General features: G+C 35.9%; 1 protein-coding gene across 6 annotated transcripts in view; it reads right to left on the bottom strand.

Annotated features, from left to right (window-relative positions):
- Positions 1 to 516: 516 nt before the first annotated feature.
- USP33 (ubiquitin specific peptidase 33) overlaps positions 517 to 19,536 on the bottom strand; it is a 59,423-nt gene continuing 40,403 nt past the window's right edge. For 5 of the 6 annotated variants that reach the window (XM_055585421.1, XM_055585418.1, XM_055585422.1 and 2 more), the window contains 13 exons: positions 19,179 to 19,294; positions 17,885 to 18,057; positions 17,689 to 17,783; positions 17,037 to 17,070; positions 14,902 to 14,947; positions 14,024 to 14,204; positions 13,449 to 13,575; positions 12,314 to 12,483; positions 11,049 to 11,130; positions 10,251 to 10,359; positions 3,339 to 3,441; positions 2,139 to 2,207; positions 517 to 1,702 (listed from right to left, as the gene is read on the bottom strand). In XM_055585421.1, coding sequence (XP_055441396.1) covers positions 1,545 to 1,702; positions 2,139 to 2,207; positions 3,339 to 3,441; positions 10,251 to 10,359; positions 11,049 to 11,130; positions 12,314 to 12,483; positions 13,449 to 13,575; positions 14,024 to 14,204; positions 14,902 to 14,947; positions 17,037 to 17,070; positions 17,689 to 17,783; positions 17,885 to 18,057; positions 19,179 to 19,294 — 1,463 coding nt within the window. In that variant the 3' untranslated portion in view covers positions 517 to 1,544. The remainder of the gene's footprint in view (positions 1,703 to 2,138; positions 2,208 to 3,338; positions 3,442 to 10,250; positions 10,360 to 11,048; positions 11,131 to 12,313; positions 12,484 to 13,448; positions 13,576 to 14,023; positions 14,205 to 14,901; positions 14,948 to 17,036; positions 17,071 to 17,688; positions 17,784 to 17,884; positions 18,058 to 19,178; positions 19,295 to 19,536) is intronic. The other variant, XM_055585419.1, reaches the window with a different exon arrangement.

The raw sequence follows: 19,536 nt of genomic DNA, 5'->3' as shown, positions 1-19,536 counted from the left end.
ATACACTTAGTAGAGTGCCTGAAACATCATAAATGGAAAGCACTAAACCTTTTTTGATTATCTCTTAAATGGCAGGCATTTTCTCTTTCATGCATTGGAGAAGGAAGTGGCAACCCACTCCAGTACTCTTGCCTGGAGAATCCCAGGGACGGCGAAGCCTGGTGGGCTGCCGTCTATGGGGTCACACAGAGTCGGACACAACTGAAGTGACTTAGCATTAGCATACTAATCTCTGGTGATTCAAGACAGATCTGTAATATCATTCAATCCTTGAAGAGGATCATAGCATAATCATGAGATAGAAGAAAAATAAAAGCTATCTATATTTTAAAAAATTCAAATAGATTCTAATGACTGATTATTTAATTTCATTAAATACCAAAACTTTAAAACTATACCAAAACTATACCAAATGACTTAATTTGCATATTGCTGATTAAGAAATAATAAGACATTAGTTCAACAGACTTTATACCCTTCACCCTTAATATCTGTCAAATAAATACAACATCCAAGTTATACATTTTTAAATCCTTTTTATTGAACTGATTTTAATAACACTGTTTTAGCTGGTGGCATCTGCCCCAGACCAAAACAAAGCCACTGTTAATGCTATTAAACATCCTCAAAGTAATCCCATTTGTTTTTGTACTTGGAATATAATTAAACTTTTGACATCACATAATCAAGCAAATAGCAGTGCATACTATGTTATTCAAAAAGACTTTATGCATTTCATTTAAAAAATCATTTCGCAAGAGGCTTCAGCTTTATCAACACATTCTACACTTCATGCTCTCAAAATGAAAGTGCCCTAAAACTAACCCTAAGGTTTTTTTTTTTACTGTTATTAATGAACACTATTCAGGGTTATAGGAACTGAAATTTAACATTTTACAGTATAAGAGGCAATAAATTATTAATATCTGCCGACACAAATTCCACTCAGACTAAATACATCATTGCTACATTCAAAAAGACATTTTGTAAATATTAATATGCTAATTCATATGCTGCAGTGCAAAAGAAGTGACACCCTAACAGTTTCCTGAGCTTTAGGAAATTAACAACATCTTTCTGACTGTGACTCTCAATTTAAAATAGGCTCTTTATAATATGAAGCCATGTCAAAACTATACAATTAAATTAGGTTTTTAGAGAACTGAAAAGATTGGTCAGAGTTACGGCGGTTTAGGGTAATGAAAAAGTTTTCAAAGCAAAAGTATTTACAAAGCTACAAAGGACTATGGATTTACATGTAGTATAAAGATCAAAGATAACCTGATTGCCAAATGATCACAATTATCCCCTCTCTTTCAAAAATATTACACTGAAAGACTTTATAAGTTATCTAGCATTAAATATGCCAACCTGTAGAACATTATACATTTTAACACATTCTTCCATAATGCCCAGTAAGAAGGAATAAAAGCTAAAACATTAAAAATCGAGAAAATAAACATGCTTTTAGGAATGTTTTTGCATGGGAATATGCTAGGGGAAGTGAAAATGATTTCTCATCAGAACTCTATTTTTCCTCAAAATTACAAAGACCGAGTTTCTACTTCAATTTTTTCTTCTGCTTGTACTGCATCAGGATCAACATGAACAACTGGAGGCCGCAAGATAACTTCGGGCCCTCCACCATATATAGACTGGAGAAAATTCCATGTTTCTTCAGAAATCTGACCAGAATCTGCTCCTAAAAATCAAGTACATAGAGAAAAAACAATATTTACAAACTTTCATATTCATATTGCAAAAGCTTTCATAATGTACCCCCAGTATGAATACTCTAGGAATAACTGAGAAGTTTCAGAACATGAATCTTCAGGCTATCAGCCCATATAGTTATAGGCTGCAACTTTATGGTCTGCCTTAAAAAGTTAGAGATTCTTTTTCCCACATATTCTTTTTTTTTTAATTAATTTTGATTGGTGTACAGTTGCTTTACAATGTTGTACTAGTTTCTACTGTACAGCAAAGTGAATCAGCTATATGTACACATATAGCCCCTTTTTTTTGGATTTCCTTCCAATTTAGATTACCATAGATCATTGAGTACTAAGAGTTTCCTGAACTACAGAGTGTGACAAATCACTAACAAGTGAAGGCTTAATAGTATTAGTCAAACTTACCTTGCCTGAGTATCACATTGCCACATTTGGTGACTGCAATTTTAGTGTTATCAATAGGACCTGGAGGATCTAAGTTAAAACGCAAAACAAAGAATCAAAATGTATAAATGCACCAAACAACTACATATTTCTGAACCTGAATTAATGAAGGATGTAACTGTTTAATCAGATTATTTTTCAGTCAGATTATTCTAGTCAGCTCTTAACTGTCTTATTCCAAGCTTCTTTCTCTTTGGGTCTTAGTTCCCCAAAACAGAACCAGGAAAGCAGACAAGTGAAGTTTTCTCACTACCATCCAAAATGTAATAAAAATAATTTCTTAACTATCCATTTGGGGATTACAGATTAAAATGCACTTTTAATGCTATGAAAGAACAATTCCTTTGTAATTTAAAAAGAATGCAACTCTCAGTTTCAGACTGTCATTAAATTAAAAATATTATACAATGAAATGCTAAAGTGCATATATATATATTTTTTTATTTTGGCTGTGCCTGAAGGTTTGCAGGATCTTAGTTCCCTGACCAGGGATTGGACCTGGATCCTTGGTAGTGAAAACACAGTATCCTAACCACTGGCTGTCAGGGAATTCTCAAAATGAATCCTTTTTTAACGGGAAAAAACTTTGTTTTCCCCTTGAATACAAAAGTATAGTGCACTTTCATTATCAAAATACTTTTAAAAGAAAAAAAGGCACAAAAGAGAAAAAAATACTGTGATCCCACTACAGAAAGACAGGCAAATTGTTTTCACATCTTTCTGGTCTTTTTGCCTTTGTACATGTTTGCCTTTTTAAAGGTTCCAACTATGCATACTATATTATAACCTTTTTCATATATCAAGAACATCTTATTTTTTAATTATTAAATACTGTTATACAAATAATTTTTAAAGTTCATATAGTATCCCATTGTAACAGATGCACCATAGTTTAACTAATCTTATTGTTGGAAGGATTAAAAAAATGTTTTTAATGTTAAGATTGTAGACTAATTTTTATTTAGTTCCCTTATACTTTCCATGAATATGCTATAATTTGTGAAAGTTTTTAAAAAATTAAAAATAACCAAAATATAAACTCGACTGTATGATCCCTGATCTCTTGTTCAGTAGTTTAATTCCAAATATATATATTCAAAAAACATTTGTCAAGTAAACAAAAAATTTGCAAAGAATTTTGTGTTTCTGTTAAACACTTACCTCCATCTTTACCCTTCACAAAACTTTCCCATTCTCTAAACCATTGCATACTGATGCAATAAAAAGTAGCTGGAGAGTCTTCCTCTTGGAATGCTCTGTTGAGCTACAGAGGAAAAAAAAATCAGTCACTTAAAGTCTAGAACGTGTTTTGTAGCAGAATACAACCATTCTACTTCATTATCTGATGAGGCCAATTCCTCATACACAAAGAATGTGATGTACGTTGATGCTAAGTTATCTTAATAGGACATGTTAACACCTGATAAACATTCAATCAATCCATCTATTGAGTTTTAAGACAAAACCCTAGAGTTATGGAATAATTACAGACTTGCATTTTAAAAAACAGCTTTAAAAAATAAAAAAGTTTTATTAAAGAATAATCCACCTACTATTAACATAAAGTTCAATGGTTTTCAGTTAAGTTTATAGTTCTGCAACTACTACCACAATCCATTAAAACATTTCTGACACCCCAAAAAGTTCCCCTGCACCTGTTTGCAATCAATCACTTCCTCTCAGCCCCAGGAAACCACTGATCTACTCTACCTTTTATAAAAAGAGGTTTCATATAAATGGACTGAGACATCACATAGTCATTTTTTGTCTTATCTTCTTTCACTTGGCATAATGTTTCTAAGATTCATCATATGCATGTATCAGTAGCTCTACCTTTTTTATGCTTAGTTGTATTCCATTGTATGGATATACCACATCTTGTTTATCTATTTGGCACCAGATGGGTATATCAATTATTTCCAGTTTGGGACAACTACGACCAATTCTGCTATGAGCATCTGTGTACACGGTTTTGCAGACTTTAATGATCATTTCTCTGGTGTTGTGTGAAAGTTGCTCAGTTTTATCCAACTCTTTGCAACCCCATGGACTATACATTCCAGGGAATTCTCCAGGCCAGAATACTGGAGTGGGTAGCCTTTCCCCTCTCCAGGGGATCTTCCCAACCCAGGAATCAAACCCAGGTCTCTCGCATTGCAGGCAGATTCCTTACCAGCTGAGCCACAAGGGAAGCCCCATTTCTCTGGAGTAAATACCTAAGAATGAGACTGCTGAGTCACGTGTTGCTGCTGCTGTTCAGTCACTAAGTTGTGTCCGACTCTTTGTGACCCCATGGAATGTAGCATGTCAGGCTGAGTCCTGTGCTGAGTGGTTGCTTAACCTCTAAAAAACTTTCAAGCTGGTTGTCATTTGGCATGACAAAGAGTTGGTGGCACTCTTTGTTGGGCACACTACATGCCCACCAACAATGTTTATGAGAATTCTAGTTTTCTACATTTTTGTCAGAACTTGATATTGTCCTCTTGTTTCAGTCATTCTAAAAAGTGTGTAATGTAGCTATAATTTGCATTTTACTAATGACTAATGAGAATGTGTACTTATTAATATGCTTAGTTAACACTCATATATTAAGGATAATGTATATTAAAATATTTTGCTTATTTTCAAACTGGAATATCTGTCTTCTTGAGTTGTATGAATTCTTTACATAACCTGGATATAAGTCCCTTGATGATAAGTGATTTACAAATGCCTAGAACTGGATTTCGGAGAAGGCAGTGGCAACATACTCCAGTACTCTTGCCTGGAAAATCCCATGGATGGAGGAGCCTGGTGGGCTGCAGTCCATGGGGTCTCGAAGAGTCGGACAAGACCGAGCGACTTCACTTTCACTTTTCACTTTCATGCACTGGAGAAGGAAATGGCAACCCACTCCAATGTTCTTGCCTGGACAATCCCAGGGATAGCAGACCCTAGTGGCCTGCCGTCTATGGGGTCACACAGAGTTGGACATGACTGAAGCGACTTAGCAGTGGCAGGACTGGATTTGGGTCTACCTTCCTAATGTACATTTCTTCTAGTATCAGCATTGCTGGTCTTACTGATTGTCCCATTAATTGAGATGATAAACCATCCCACATTACCTCTGACAATGTAACTAACTTTACACAAAATAAATGAAGAAGTGGGCTCACATCCATAAGATTCACTAACTTTACCATATGTTATTGTTGTTTAGTAGCTAAGTCATTTCCAACTCTTTTGCGACCCCATGGACTGTAACCCACTAGGCTCCTCTGTCCATGGAATTATCCAAGGAAGAACACAGGAGTGGGTTGTCATTTCCTTCTTCAGGGGATCTTCTCGACCCAGGGATTGAACCTGTATCACCTGCATTGGCAGGCAGATTCTTTACTACTGACCATCACCTAAAAGTCGTTGGCCTACTGAATACTGTTTTTGTGTCTAGGTGACAAAACACTGTGGGCCTGGTACTGTCCTATATGATGCAGTATATACTCTAAACTGTATAGTCCATGGGGTCGCAAAGAGTTGGTCAAGACTGAGCAACTTTCACAAAACACCAGAGAAATGATCATTAAAGTCTGCGAAATGCTGTACACAGGGTTTTCTTAAACATTTGACACAAATGATAAAAACCTAGAAATATTGATATAATACTAGCATCTAATCCTCAGACTCCATCATTTTTCTAAATGATCCAACAATATTGTTCATAGTCAAAGAATCCAGTGAAGAATCACCTATTGGGTGATTACTGGCAGTCCAGTGATTGAGACACTGCACTTCCATTTCAGGGGGCGTAGGTTTGATCCCTGGTCCAGGAACTAGGATCCCACATGCTTCATGACCAAAAAAGCACCCCTCAAAAGAGAAAATCCCAAGAATCACCTGCTGCATATAACTTCCCATTTCCTTTCAGTTCAGTTCAGTTCAGTCGCTCAGTCGTGTCCGAATCTTTGCAACCCCATGAATCGCAGCACGCCAGGCCTCCCTGTCCATCACCAACTCCTGGAGTTCACTCAAATTCAGTCCATTGAGTCGGTGATGACATCCAGCCATCTCATACTCTTTAGTCCCCTTCTCCTCCTGCCCTCAATCCCTCCCAGCATCAGTCTTTTCCAATGAGTCAACTCTTGCATGAGGTGGCCAAATAACTGGAGTTTCAGCTTTAGCATCAGTCCTTCCAATGAACACCCAAGACTGATCTCCTTTAGAATGGACTGGTTGGATCTCCTTTGCAGCCCAAGGGACTCTCAAGAGTCTTCTCCAACACCACAGTTCAAAAGCATCAATTCTTCGGCGCTCAGCTTTCTTCACAGTCCAACTCTCACATCCATACATGACTAGTGGAAAAACCATAGCCTTGATTAGACGGACCTTTGTTGGCAAAGTAACGTCTCTGCTTTTCAATATGCTATCTAGATTGGTCATAACTTTCCTTCCAAGGAGTAAGCGTCTTTTAATTTCATGGCTGCAGTCACCATCTGCAGTCATTTTGGAGGCCCCCCCCAAAAAAAGTCTGACACTGTTTCTACTGTTTCCCCATCTATTTCCCATGAAGTGATGGGACCAGATGCCATGATCTTAGTTTTCTGAATGTTGGTTGAGCTTTAAGTCAACTTTTGCACTCTCCTCTTTCACTTTCATCAAGAGGCTTTTTAGTTCCTCTTCACTTTCTCCCATAAGGGTGGTATCATCTGCATATCAGAAGTTATTGATATTTCTCCCAGCAATCTTGATTTCAGCTTGTGCTTCTTCCAGCCCGGCGTACTCATGATGTACTCTGCAGAGAAGTTAAATAAGCAGGGTGACAATATACAGCCTTGATGTACTCCTTTTCCTTTTTGGAACCAGTTTGTTGTTCCATGGGCAGTTCTAACTGTTGCTTCCTGACCTGCATACAGATTTCTCAAGAGGCAAGGTCAGGTGGTCTGGTATTCCCATCTCTTTCAGAATTTTCCACAGTTTATTGTGATCCACACAGTCAAAGGCTTTGGCATAGTCAATAAAGCAGAAATAGATGATTTTCTGGAACTCTCTTGCTTTTTCGATGATCCAGCAGATTTTGGCAATTTGATCTCTGGTTCCTCTGCCTTTTCTAAATCCAGCTTGAACATCTGGAAGTTCACGGTTCACGTATTGCAGAAGCCTGGCTTGCAGAATTTTGAGCATTACTTTACTACCGTGTGAGATGAGTGCAATTGTGTGGTAGTTTGAGCATTCTTTGGCATTGCCTTTCTTTGGGACTGGAATGAAACTAACCTTTTCCAGTCCTGTGGCCACTGCTGAGTTTTCCAAATTTGCTGGCATATTGAGTGCAGCACTTTCACAGCATCATCTTCCAGGATTTGAAATAGCTCAACTGGAATTCCATCACCTCCACTAGCTTTGTTCGTAGTGATGCTTTCTAAGGCCCACTTGACTTCACATTCCAGGATGTCTGGCTCTAGGTGAGTGAGCACACCATCGTGATTATCTGGGTCGTGAAGCTCTTTTTTGTACAGTTCTTCTGTGTATTCTTGCCACCTCTTTTTAATATCTTCTGCTTCTGTTAGGTCCCTACCATTTCTGTCCTTTATATAATACTTTATATAATATTATTTGCCAGCAAAGGTCCATCTAGTCAAGGCTATGGTTTTTCCAGTAGCCATGTATGGATGCGAGAGTTGGACGGTAAAGAAAGCTGAGTGCAGAAGAATCGATGCTTTTGAACTGTGGTGTTGAAGAAGACTCTTGAGAGTCCCTTGGACTGCAAGGAGATCTAACCAGTCCATCCTAAAGGAGATGAATTGGTGATGGACAGGGAGGCCTGGCATGCTGCAGTCCATGTGGTCACAGAGAGTCGGACACGACTGAGCAACTGAACTGAACTGAATACTATTATAATCTATTTTGAAGTGCAAATTATCCAAAATTCAGCAAGGAAAAGTCCCTTCTAGCTGGCTTTTGTGTACTTCTGACATTTCCCCATCATTCTTCAAAGACTTCTTAATTTTTTGGAACAGTATGGAATTCCAAGCTCATCTTGCAATTCCCCTGCCTGAGCCCTGAAAGCAGTCATTTCTTCAAGGAGGGCTGGTCACTTTGACTACAGAAAGATGTTTAGAAGCCAAGATGTGAAGAAAGCTGGGTATGCTCAATCCTACTGGAGTTATCCAGGCCTTTTCAGAGACAAGAGTTAGGAAATTAATTTAGGTACATCATTCATTTCTATATACATGTTGCATACACACATTCATAACTCCATATGTATGTGTATGGCCTTCCCAGGTGGCTCAGTGGTAAAGAATCCACCTGGCAATGCAGGAGACACAAGAGACTTGGGTTCGTTCCCTGGGTCGGGAAGATCCCCTGGAGGAGGAAATGGCAACCCACTTCAGCATTCTTGCCAGGATAATCCCATGGACAGAGGAACCTGGCGAGCTACAGTCCAGAAGGTCCCAAAGAGTTCGACATGATGGAGCCCACACACACAGCCTGGCGTGCTGCGATTCATGGGGTCGCAAAGAGTCGGACACGACTGAGCGACCGATCTGATCTGATGACAGTGAGTTCACAAAGATATCTACAATTTTAATCCAATAACAAAGAGTCCATTTTAGTTTTCTCTCTTTCAATATTTGTAACTCCCTTATCTGACAATAAGAAATCTGGCTCTCATGATACCTGTATTAGCTGATCAATCCTACATATGGGATCAATCCCACACAAGAAATCAGTCCCTCAAAGCTACCACCACCATTATGCTATGCCTCCTCACGTATCCATCTCCAGCCAACATGGAAAACCATTTCTATGTTGCCTGTGCTCCAACACCCTTGACCAGGCCCACACTACTACAAAAAGCTTTCTTTACCTTGTCTGGGCTCTGAAACCCCACTGTGAGCCACTGTCTCTGCTCCTACCTCTAGTACGGCAGCCTAACCCACCTTCCATATTTCCTGAAAGTCAGCTATGGTCTTCTTGATCTTCACTGACCAGTTCTTTTAATAGTTACTTAAGTCTTGCATTGCTTGTATTCCTATTCTACTCAAAATACTTAGAATGGCTTCTATTGATCAAACCCTAATGGATACAGTCATTAGCTATCGAAGTATTCATGGAATGACCTATTTTTAATATTCAACTAAAATTTGCCTCTTTATATTTAGGAAGCAAATGAGGCTCAAGAACAATAAATCAATCCACACCTGTAATATTCTCCTGTGTATGTAAAAATGTCTTTACTTAGGCAAGGGCACACACCAAAAAACACCTCTAAATCTATGAAAAGAAACAGGTATGTCTGAAGAGAAGTGTGTGTCCACAACATGAAATGTACTATTCATCTATAGTATCTACTCAATAACTTCTACCCATCTTTTACTAAAAGAATCTCAATTTTCCCTTACAGAATTATCCCTTCACAAATATAATTTGAACAGGAATACAATGAATATGCCTCTCAAATGACCCAAACTCTAGTAGGAGTCTCTACTAGGAATTCGAGTAAATAAATAGGAATTCGAGTAAATAAATAGTTGGAGCCAATTTACTGACAGTACCACTTTGAAGAAACTTACTTCATGCTACCTAGACAAATGGAAGTGTATTCTTTCTCTCCATAAAACCTGGTTATTCAGCTCTTCCTATTGATTCTGTGATCAGACTTTCTATTGCCTGTAATCAAGAAACATCTTGTAATATATTCACTTTATGGGAACTAGGTATAAGTATAGAAAGCTCCCCCAAACAATATTTACTTTACAAAGGGGTGAAAGTAGAGAATGCAATCTGAGTAGATGCATTCTGAAAAAATCACTAGCTTATCGAAATCTATAATTGACTATTTCAGTAAGATTTCTTGCCAGTGCCAATACATAAACCAAAATTGATTACCAATCCATGAAAACAAAAATCCACAAAGGAAGACGTTAACTCACTAGAACTACAGGCACTTTACTGGGGTCTCTCACTGTTACATGCCCGTAACACTTAAAATCTATTACAACTTTTTCATCCAATCATTTCTCTTACAGAGTTTTTCTAAGGGTCACTTCTTTTTCTTTATTCTAGATCATTTTTCTAATTTGAAAAGCATTTTTTTACCCGAATAAAAATTTCCAATTCAGTTTTTCTTCTTTTTTCAATTTTCTCCGCTTCAATCTGGCAAGTGTGACAAATGTACAGATGGTTGACGGCTGGTCCTCCTCCATACCTAAGGCATGAAGAACATTAATAATTATGATAATCTGGAAGAAAGCTGATCTAGGAAATGTATCCAAGTTTTCATAAAATGTAAAAGCTCAATTATTGTGAGACTTGATTTTATGCTTTTCAGGGTCAATGATTATATCAGTTTATTGATTTGTCTGCTTTATCTATATTTGAACTTTCCCTTACAGCTACTTTTGTTACAAAATGTTTGTGGCAACAATAACACACAATAAAAAAAGTAGCTGTCAAAAATTAGCATGTTTATGTGTTTATAAATCTTAAGTTATACACAGCCACAGTTTTAATCAAGTTTTAATCAGAAGGAGACTTCCCCTGTCCACTCAAGTAAGAATTCATTAAATGAATTATTTTCAATATTTAAGAAATATATTAGAGGATTGTGTGAAATATTTTTAAATAAAATTTAAAACTTTAGAGAGTTAAATATCACAGCATACCTTTATAGATAGACTATCAGAACAGAAAAATTAGAATTAATTATCTAGATGAGGGCCACTCTAGCTACAAAAGTCTCTATAGTCATGCTTCAGCGTGAATAAATGAAGGAAAAGGGGAATATTCTACATAAGCAACATACAGCACAAGGAGCACATACAAAATAACCAATCTCTCTTTAACAAATTTCATAAACTGATTTTCACAATATCATACTGATTAAAAAAAACAAACCTGCTATATAGGTTATCCCAAATGTTCTGAGGCAGCATCAAAACCAGGTCTTCAATATAACCAGCTTTTCGTGGAGGAACACCTAGAAAAGTTTAAAATGAATCTGTCTCGTTCCTTTTGTTAATTTTAACTGATTAATTCTTAGCATTTTTTCAATTATTATTCTTAAAAACTCTCCCCAAGAGGTAGAAAATTAAGTATAAACATACATTCCTGAAGATATATTTTCTTTTGAAATATAGAGTAAGTTAACCAAGATGTTCAGGTATTTAACTTACATAAATCTTTACTAAGCCTTGACTATGTATTGGGGCAAACCAAAGATAAATCAGAGATAATCTTTTCTTCATGGAGCTTATAAGCCAGAAGAAGACATTTAGAATTTACATGAGTAACCAAAAGGCAGGCACAGATAAATGCCATAAAAGGATTATAGGGAGATTCTGAATAGGAAGAGACTTAATAGCTCAAGTGGGAGAAAGTAATAAGAGAAAAATTCACATACAAAAATATTTTCAAAGTTTAGATTTGTAAATCCAATACAGGACATTTCTACTATTTCTTGAGGTTTCACTGCAAAAATAATTAATAAATGAGAATAACAAGTCTTCGACCATGAAATTTAATTAAAAGTGTCACACTAAGGTATTATTTGTCATGGGAACAAGCAGTAACACAGTCAGTCACAAAGGGAGAAGTTATATTTAGCAAATAACTGCATGAGGTTTTTTTTTTTTTTTCCCCCCATCCTGAACCCTCCTCCCTCCTCCCTCCTGCATGAGGTTTTTTTTGTTGTTGTTAAATTTCAAGTACATTTTTTTGGTTAGGAAAAGAGCCAGCTATTCATTTAGACAAAAGGGATAAGAGCCATGGATACAGTTGGAGCTGGATGTCTCTCAGCTGAGAAAAATGATGAGCAATAGAAGTGCTCCCTGTACCTTAATCGGGTGTTTATGCATCTGTCTTTACTATGAAACTGGAGCTTTGAGAACAGAAACAGTGTTTCTGGTATTTTTAGACTCTAGCACAGCATTTGGAAATGGTACCCAATAAATATTAATATCTATTCTATGAAGAGGCTATAGATTACCCATACTTATAAGAAAAAAACTAGTTTCTGAGACCATAGTAAATTAAACACATTTAAATTGGAATGCAGATGGGAAATGGAAAATAAATGGAAGAGGAAAATCCTTGGCTCTTGTCTTATTTGTAAATTATTTAATAGCAAATTCCTACTACTACTTTTCATTAGAGTTTCTTACCTCCATGAATACAGAGAAAATCATTATTTGAAATAGGGCCAGGTTCAGCAAAGGTCTTAAATTTATTTAGCCACTGTCGAGAAATATAAAACTGAAGGAGACTTGGTTCCATTATGTTCAACAAATTTGATATTCTTCGCCTCTCTTTTTGTGCTTCTTCACTGCTCTTCCTATTAAGGACAGTAATTCATTATATTCAATAAGCATTTTACTCCATTAGACTAGTAAAGTGGATTTTTCCACTTCCTTATTAGACTTTGCATACACACTGATAGAGTTATCCCTCCATGTCCATGGGGGACTGGTTCCAGGAACCCTGCAGATACCAAAGCCTTATATAAAATGGTGTAGCATTTGCATGTAACCTGTGCATATCCTCTCATATACATTAAATTACTTCTAGATTAAACAATACCTAATACAATGTAAATGCTAGGCAAACATTAGTATATAGGGCATAAATGGTAGCTAGATAGTTACTGGTGAGCAATTTCAAGTTTTGCTTTTTGGAACTTTCTGGAATCTTTCCCTCCCCAATATTTCTTATCTGCCGTTGGTTGAATCCTCAGATGCAAAACCCATGCAACATGGAAGGTGGACTGTACTGTGAATCTTATTAGGTCTTGAAAATTATTCATAAGAAATATATTGTACTTTGCTCCCTGCTTCCCCCACTGCATTATAACCCTAGGGGTGATATCTAGGTGATAACTCCTGGTATCCACATAACTACTGTTAGAAAACAGACATTCAAATGATTGCTAACAAGACAGTAGCTTGTACAATCTTTCAGAGGATACTATAAAGTGTTTTATATTAATACCTCCTTTACTGGCTATGTTAGGAGAAAATTTGGTATTTAGTTCCTACTATCAGTGCCTAATTTTTAAAAGTAAAACAAATGTTTCTAAAACAAAATATAGCCCTTTGCCCCTCAACTAAATGATTTAACATTTTCTTAACAAAAGATCATTCTACACACAAACTTTCACTTTTACTCACATAATGAGAGTAAAATAATTTCTAATCTTTACTCAGCAATCCACTTTGAAAGTCTTAGAAGTCACTGTTAATCTTAACATGAGACGCTTTGTCATCTTTGTCAAAACAGCCTACTCTTGAGTTATTACCTCACCTGTAGAAGAGAACATAAGCTTCTGCATTTTGTACAGTAGACTCTGAAACTTCAGTGACACTCTGGTCATCAAATTCATACCAAAGATTATTTAAATTGTTTCGGCAGTAGGCAATATAGTGTCCACCTGAATTTAGGCAGAGAAAATTTAAATTATTTCAGTGATACAAAATTAACACAAGAATGGAAGATAAAACTAGTTTTGTAGCCTCAGTTCCTACCTAGCAGAGATATAGCAAGAACTACCCTATTTTTCCCAGTAGGTACCCTTACCACCATCACTGGAGGAAATGAAAATCGTACCAAAGAATGCAATCTTAAAAAACCAGTGTAAAAATAATCATGTTAAAATCCTTACTATTTATCTTAACACAAAATGTATTTCTACTATTTTAAACATGAGAGTAAAATTATTCAAATTCCTAAAATTTCTGACATTTTTAAAAACCAAAATAAAATAATTAATAAAAATCTACTTTTACACTCTTTTTTTGTTCAATCAGGCCTTGTTTAAGAGATCAATTCAGATGTTTCTTTTTTTAATGTAAAATCATATGTCAAACTTGGATACTTACTACTTGCAGTTCCATGGTGACAAATGACTGACAGAAGATCATAGGTAACAATTTGCGCTGGACTATCTTTAGCAAGAAATGGTTGAAGATCCAGGCCTTCCAGTGGAAATGAAACATGGGTACTGATTTTGGTGGAAAACATCAGTTCATGTCTGAATCTTTTAAGATGGATGCACAAAATCTTTTTAAAAGAGAAAGGTAGGATTATTTCAAAATTTCTTGTTCTAGATAAAGGAGTCTATTAAATACACTTACTGTCAAGATTAAACATAATCATCCAATTCTGATAACCTGATTCCAGAGATGTTAAAATGTGGAAATCCTGAAATGTGGTACTTCCTAAGTCCATAGCTACTGGTTTTTCCAATTTTACACTTTATACCTGCAAGACCCTACAATGTCTGATTAAACTGTGTTTACATAGTTTTATTTACTGCTAGGGGCACTTACTTGATATGCAATCCAGTATTTTAAAAATGGATAATCATAATGGGCACACATAGCAACTGGTCAATAGGACCACTTCACTCTTCAACAAATGCTAAACAATTCACTGCACTGTGTTACATTAAAGCTTTACCTACCACGGACTCTGTGGGAGAGGGAGAGGGTGGGAAGATTTGGGAGAATGGCATTGAAACATGTAAATGAGTTGCCAGTCCAGGTTCGATGCACGATACTGGATGCTTGGGGCTGGTGCACTAGGACGACCCAGAGGGATGGAATGGGGAGGGAGGAGGGAGGAGGGTTCAGGATGGGGAACACATGTATACCTGTGGCGGATTCATTTTGATATTTGGCAAAACTAATACAGTTATGTAAAGTTTAAAAATAAAATAAAATTAAAAAAAAAAAATGAATTGTCATAAAGCCCATACCTCAGGAAACTTTTGTACTTTACAAAACTTTACTCCATTTCTCAACCTAAGGGGTAAAAAGGGAAAATCAATTTTAACAGAACTGTTTCCCATACAAATCTACAAAACCTTTAGTATTTTCAAATATACAGCAAATCTTTTAGAAAATGCAGAGACAAAGGTATCAAACTAAAAACGCTTACTACTGAATTATATGCTACCAATTAAAAACATACTAATAAAACACTGGAATCACTTTCTGTAAAAAATTATTTAAATTAAGATAAAACTTCAGAGTTATGTAATTCTTTGATGAAAAATCTACTTTCTGAGGTCTGGCTATGCCTTTAGAACATTCATGTATCAACTGAAACTAGGTAAAATAAAATCCTAGTTTTATAGAACTGGTTAGTCAGGTCAATATATTATATAGCCTTTATTCTTTTTTTTTTTTTTGTAAAAATACATCTATTTACTTGGTTACACCAGATTTTAGTTGCAGCATGTGGAATCTTTTATTAATAGGCCCCCTCCATTGGGAGCATGGAGTCTCAGCCACTTGACCACCAGGGAAGTCCCTACAATCTTTACCCCTGAATGTGGAAATTAATAAAGAGATAAATAAAGAATGGTTATTATAAATAATCAAATTTTTTTTTTGGCCATATCACATGGCTGGTAGGATCTTAGTTTCCCAATCAGGGATCAAACATGGGCCCTTGGCAGTGAAAGCACAGAGTCCTAACTACTAGAGTGCCAGAGAATTCCCAATAATCAATATTAACATATACTTGACAGATCTCAGGGCTTCCCTGGTGGCTCAGAGGTTAAAGCGTCTGCCTGAAATGTGGGAGACCCAGGTTCAATCCCTTGGTGGGGAAGATCCCCTGGAGAAAGGAATGGCTACCCATCCAGTATTCTTGCCTGGAGAATCCCATGGACTGAGGAGCCTGGTGGGCTACAGTCCATGGGGTCGCAAAGAGTTGGACACGACAGAGCGACTTCACTTTCACTGACAGATCTCTACTTTGGATTTTGGATTCTGGGGTGGATGCAAGTTCTTTTCCACCTTCAGTATTACTTTTTTAGCTGGTACTGTTTTCCCAAGAAAGATTCCCCCTCTGGGCCAACTCTGTCTTCAGCCATCAACTGTGGCTTCCAGGACAAACTGATAATAAATACTTTCCAATTCACTAGAAGTGTACTTTTTTCTAGAAAGTACAGGCAGCTTTTCTTCCTTACTGACCAAACAGTACACTTTACCTTTTTGTCATGAAGACAAATAGCTGTAGATCAACATTTCCCTGGGTTTTTGACAAAAGCCAGAAGTTTGTATTATGAAGATTTTGTATCTTATTAGGAGGTCTTTATTTTTCTATTAGAGAGATTCAGAAAAATTTTCTAGTTCATTCTACCTCAAATGTATTTGCTTTCAATTCATTTTTCTTTTCTAACTCATCACCAAGAAGACTTAAAAGCCTAAATTTATCACAAGATAGAAAAAGGTAGCTAGTATAGATATAAAGAAACAAAATCATTCTTTTTGTTTTTTAAATAGTATGATGCTTTTTATTGTTCATATTTTACTTATTTTTTAATGTTGTCCTGGTTTCTGCCATACAACTTGAATGAGTCATGATTATAAATACATCCCTTCCCTCTTGAGCTTTCCTCCCTCCTCAAATCCATACTTTTCTTATCTGTCTTTTTTATTTGGCCCCCATACAGCAGGTAACATTACAGGCAGTATAATCTTTTTGAATTTTACATAGACTTGAAACTATGCACTTTATAATCACTTTCACTTCTTAAATCTAGCCTGTTATGTTGAGAAACCAGAAGAGAATACTGCATTATTTATGATGGCAGAATTAACCTAGGTAATAAAAATGCATGTTATATATCCTAGTATATGTCTATAATATATATGGAAAATGTTTTTTTGCAAAATGACATACTTACCTTATCTCAAAATACACTGTCACATATTAGCTAAGCCTATTAAATTTGTTAAATTTTTAACCTTGAATTTGTTTTACAGAATAGGTTTCTTCATTTTTACTAGGACAAATCTCACATGTCCAATTCAAATAACCAAGAAAAATATCATTTAAAATACAAAGCATGCAATTAAAAGCATTGCCAATGACACTTACTTTTTGCATTTTTCACAACTGTACATATTGTCACCTGAGGATAGAACAGACCTGGTTACTCCTCTCCAACTAAAAGCAAGCTATTTTCTTTTGGTTTTGCACTTCTTTGAGCTTCTCACGCCGATCCCGTAGAACAGTAATGCATTTTTCAGTCTCTGCTTAAGTCGGCATATTAACCTTGTCTACAACACCTTTCACCTCTCTCTTGTTTTCAACCCAGAAGGCCCATCTCAAATAACACTGTGCCCACTTATTCACTCAACAAAATTCAGACTGCCTATTGTATGCTGAAGGAAGGTGCTGGCACTCCAAAATAGTGAAGGACTGGATTTAAATACTACTGAGAAATTCAGACTAATTCAGATACACAGTCTTTTATACTGGCTGAATTTTCTCTTTTTTCAATCTCAGAGCAGATTTAACACACTTCAAATATTGTATTCTATAGGAGTTTGTATCAGTTATTTCAGGATATTACTTAGAGTATTTATGTCGTCATGATAGATGCTGGCACTGTGGCAATATGGGCAAGCACTATTTAAGCTGCCTCAAAATTTAGCTTTTATGAATACATTTCATATTTAGTCCTACTAATCTTTTAGCTCACTCACAACAGTTTAGCCATAGATGAAAACTATTTTGTATTTCTTACCTTTTAGTTCATCTCTGGCAAAGAAGGCAGCAAGACAATCTTGCAAGGTTACTATTGGACCCCAAAACCAGCTAGGGACACATGAGACAACAAACCTGAAACATCATTGACAGAAAAAAGAAAGGAAATGTTCTGCCAGTACAGCAGAAACAGCAGCTTAAACAATGAACTAATAACAAAGAAAATACACACATACCTCTTCACATACTCCATGAAAAAAGCTATCCACCCTTGTGGAGCATATGCTTCGCCACATGATCCTGCTTTGACTATAGATGTTGGATGACTTGATGAATGCAGCTTAGCAAGGTCTTCCTTGCCAGGAATTGGCAAGGACAGATCTTGAAAGGTCTCGAGGGTTACAGACACCTAAAATTGTTTTGTGTTTTAAGAATGGGATGAAAATAATCCAGCACAAACACCTGAGGACAGATTTTAGACGGCAAAGATCCAAGCAAATTATAATAAGGAAAAAAACCAAAACACCAAACTGCTTTTTATAGTAATAAAGCAAAAGTAACAACTAAAGCAAAACTGCTTTGTACCGGGAACTGCTCTAAATTTAATCTTCACATAAACCATAACGACTAACATCCCCATTAGCTGAGGACACAGTGGTAAACAGAAGTACCTCACACCCAGCCACTGCAGCTTGAGGTTCAAACTGTTTATCACGACTGCCTTTATTTTTGGAAATGACCTCTAGTGATAGTTATTAAATGTAGTTTAAAAAACAAGATGCAAAACATAAACAGCTGAAAACATTTCAGGATATTTCTATTTAAATAACTGATACTAAAACAGACTATTGAAAACCCTTAGATTTGCCTTAATTCTAACACAATAACAGAAAACTTTCTTTGGGTCATTTCTTTTTTGAGATATGTCATTTTACATTTATTTTAATTATATTCATCACTATACTGAAGTAAAACCATTCTTAAAACCTCTAAGAAATTCAGGAATTTAGAGGTATTATTAAAAAAATCTCATGATGATATTAATTTACGCTCTTCTGTATAAACCTGATACTACTTTTATTATCTGAATCCAATCTTAACATGAGAAAATATTTACAAACCATATAACCAAGTGAGATGATACATTCATAGACTTGTACAAGTCAGTAACAACTGTTTCCTGCTAATTTCATCAGCCTTGGGAGAATATGCATGTGTTTCAAATTCTGGTTGCTGAGCAACATATCTCCTTTATTTGTGACCAGAGATGAAGAACTGAGTTAATTCTTCCTGCTAATGCATGCCTGTTCAATGACAAGTCAAGACCCATCCTTAAAAAAGTATGCTGCTATTACTTCCAAAAAACAAGTTCTACTCTTAGAATCAATTTATACTTATGCAATCACCTGAAATAAAAGTATAATCATCAATAGCAAAGAGAAGGAATTAAAACTTCTCACACCATCTTGTCAGTTTTTTTTAAAGCATTTGAAAGAAATTTCCTGTGTATTATAATTCTCACATACTCACCCTGTCACAAGTCAGACACTGAACTGAACTAATGATTGTTCCATCAAATATGTCTGAAATAACACTTCGGTATTTCTTGTGCTGTTTTTTTCTCTTTGGAGATAATGCAGATTGAACTAGGATTGAAAAACAAGTATAGAAGAATTTTTTCTTTTAGAAATCAAAATAGTTCCTTTACATTTTTTCTGAAACTATTAACAGCAAAATTATTCTGCTGAAAAAAATCTGTCAAAATACCATTCAAAAGCACTACCTAAAGAAAACAAAGAACAACCAAAAATCCTCAAAGAGAAACCATGACGAAATAGAAAGGGTTCAGTCTCCCCATCTTGACTTCAACCAGAACAGTTATGCTTTT

The sequence above is a fragment of the Bubalus kerabau genome, chromosome 6, assembly GCF_029407905.1.
Source record: "Bubalus kerabau isolate K-KA32 ecotype Philippines breed swamp buffalo chromosome 6, PCC_UOA_SB_1v2, whole genome shotgun sequence".
NCBI classification, from domain to species: Eukaryota; Metazoa; Chordata; class Mammalia; order Artiodactyla; family Bovidae; genus Bubalus; species Bubalus kerabau.
The sequence above is the reverse complement of the archived record's forward strand: the minus strand, read 5'-3'. Positions and strand labels throughout refer to the sequence as shown.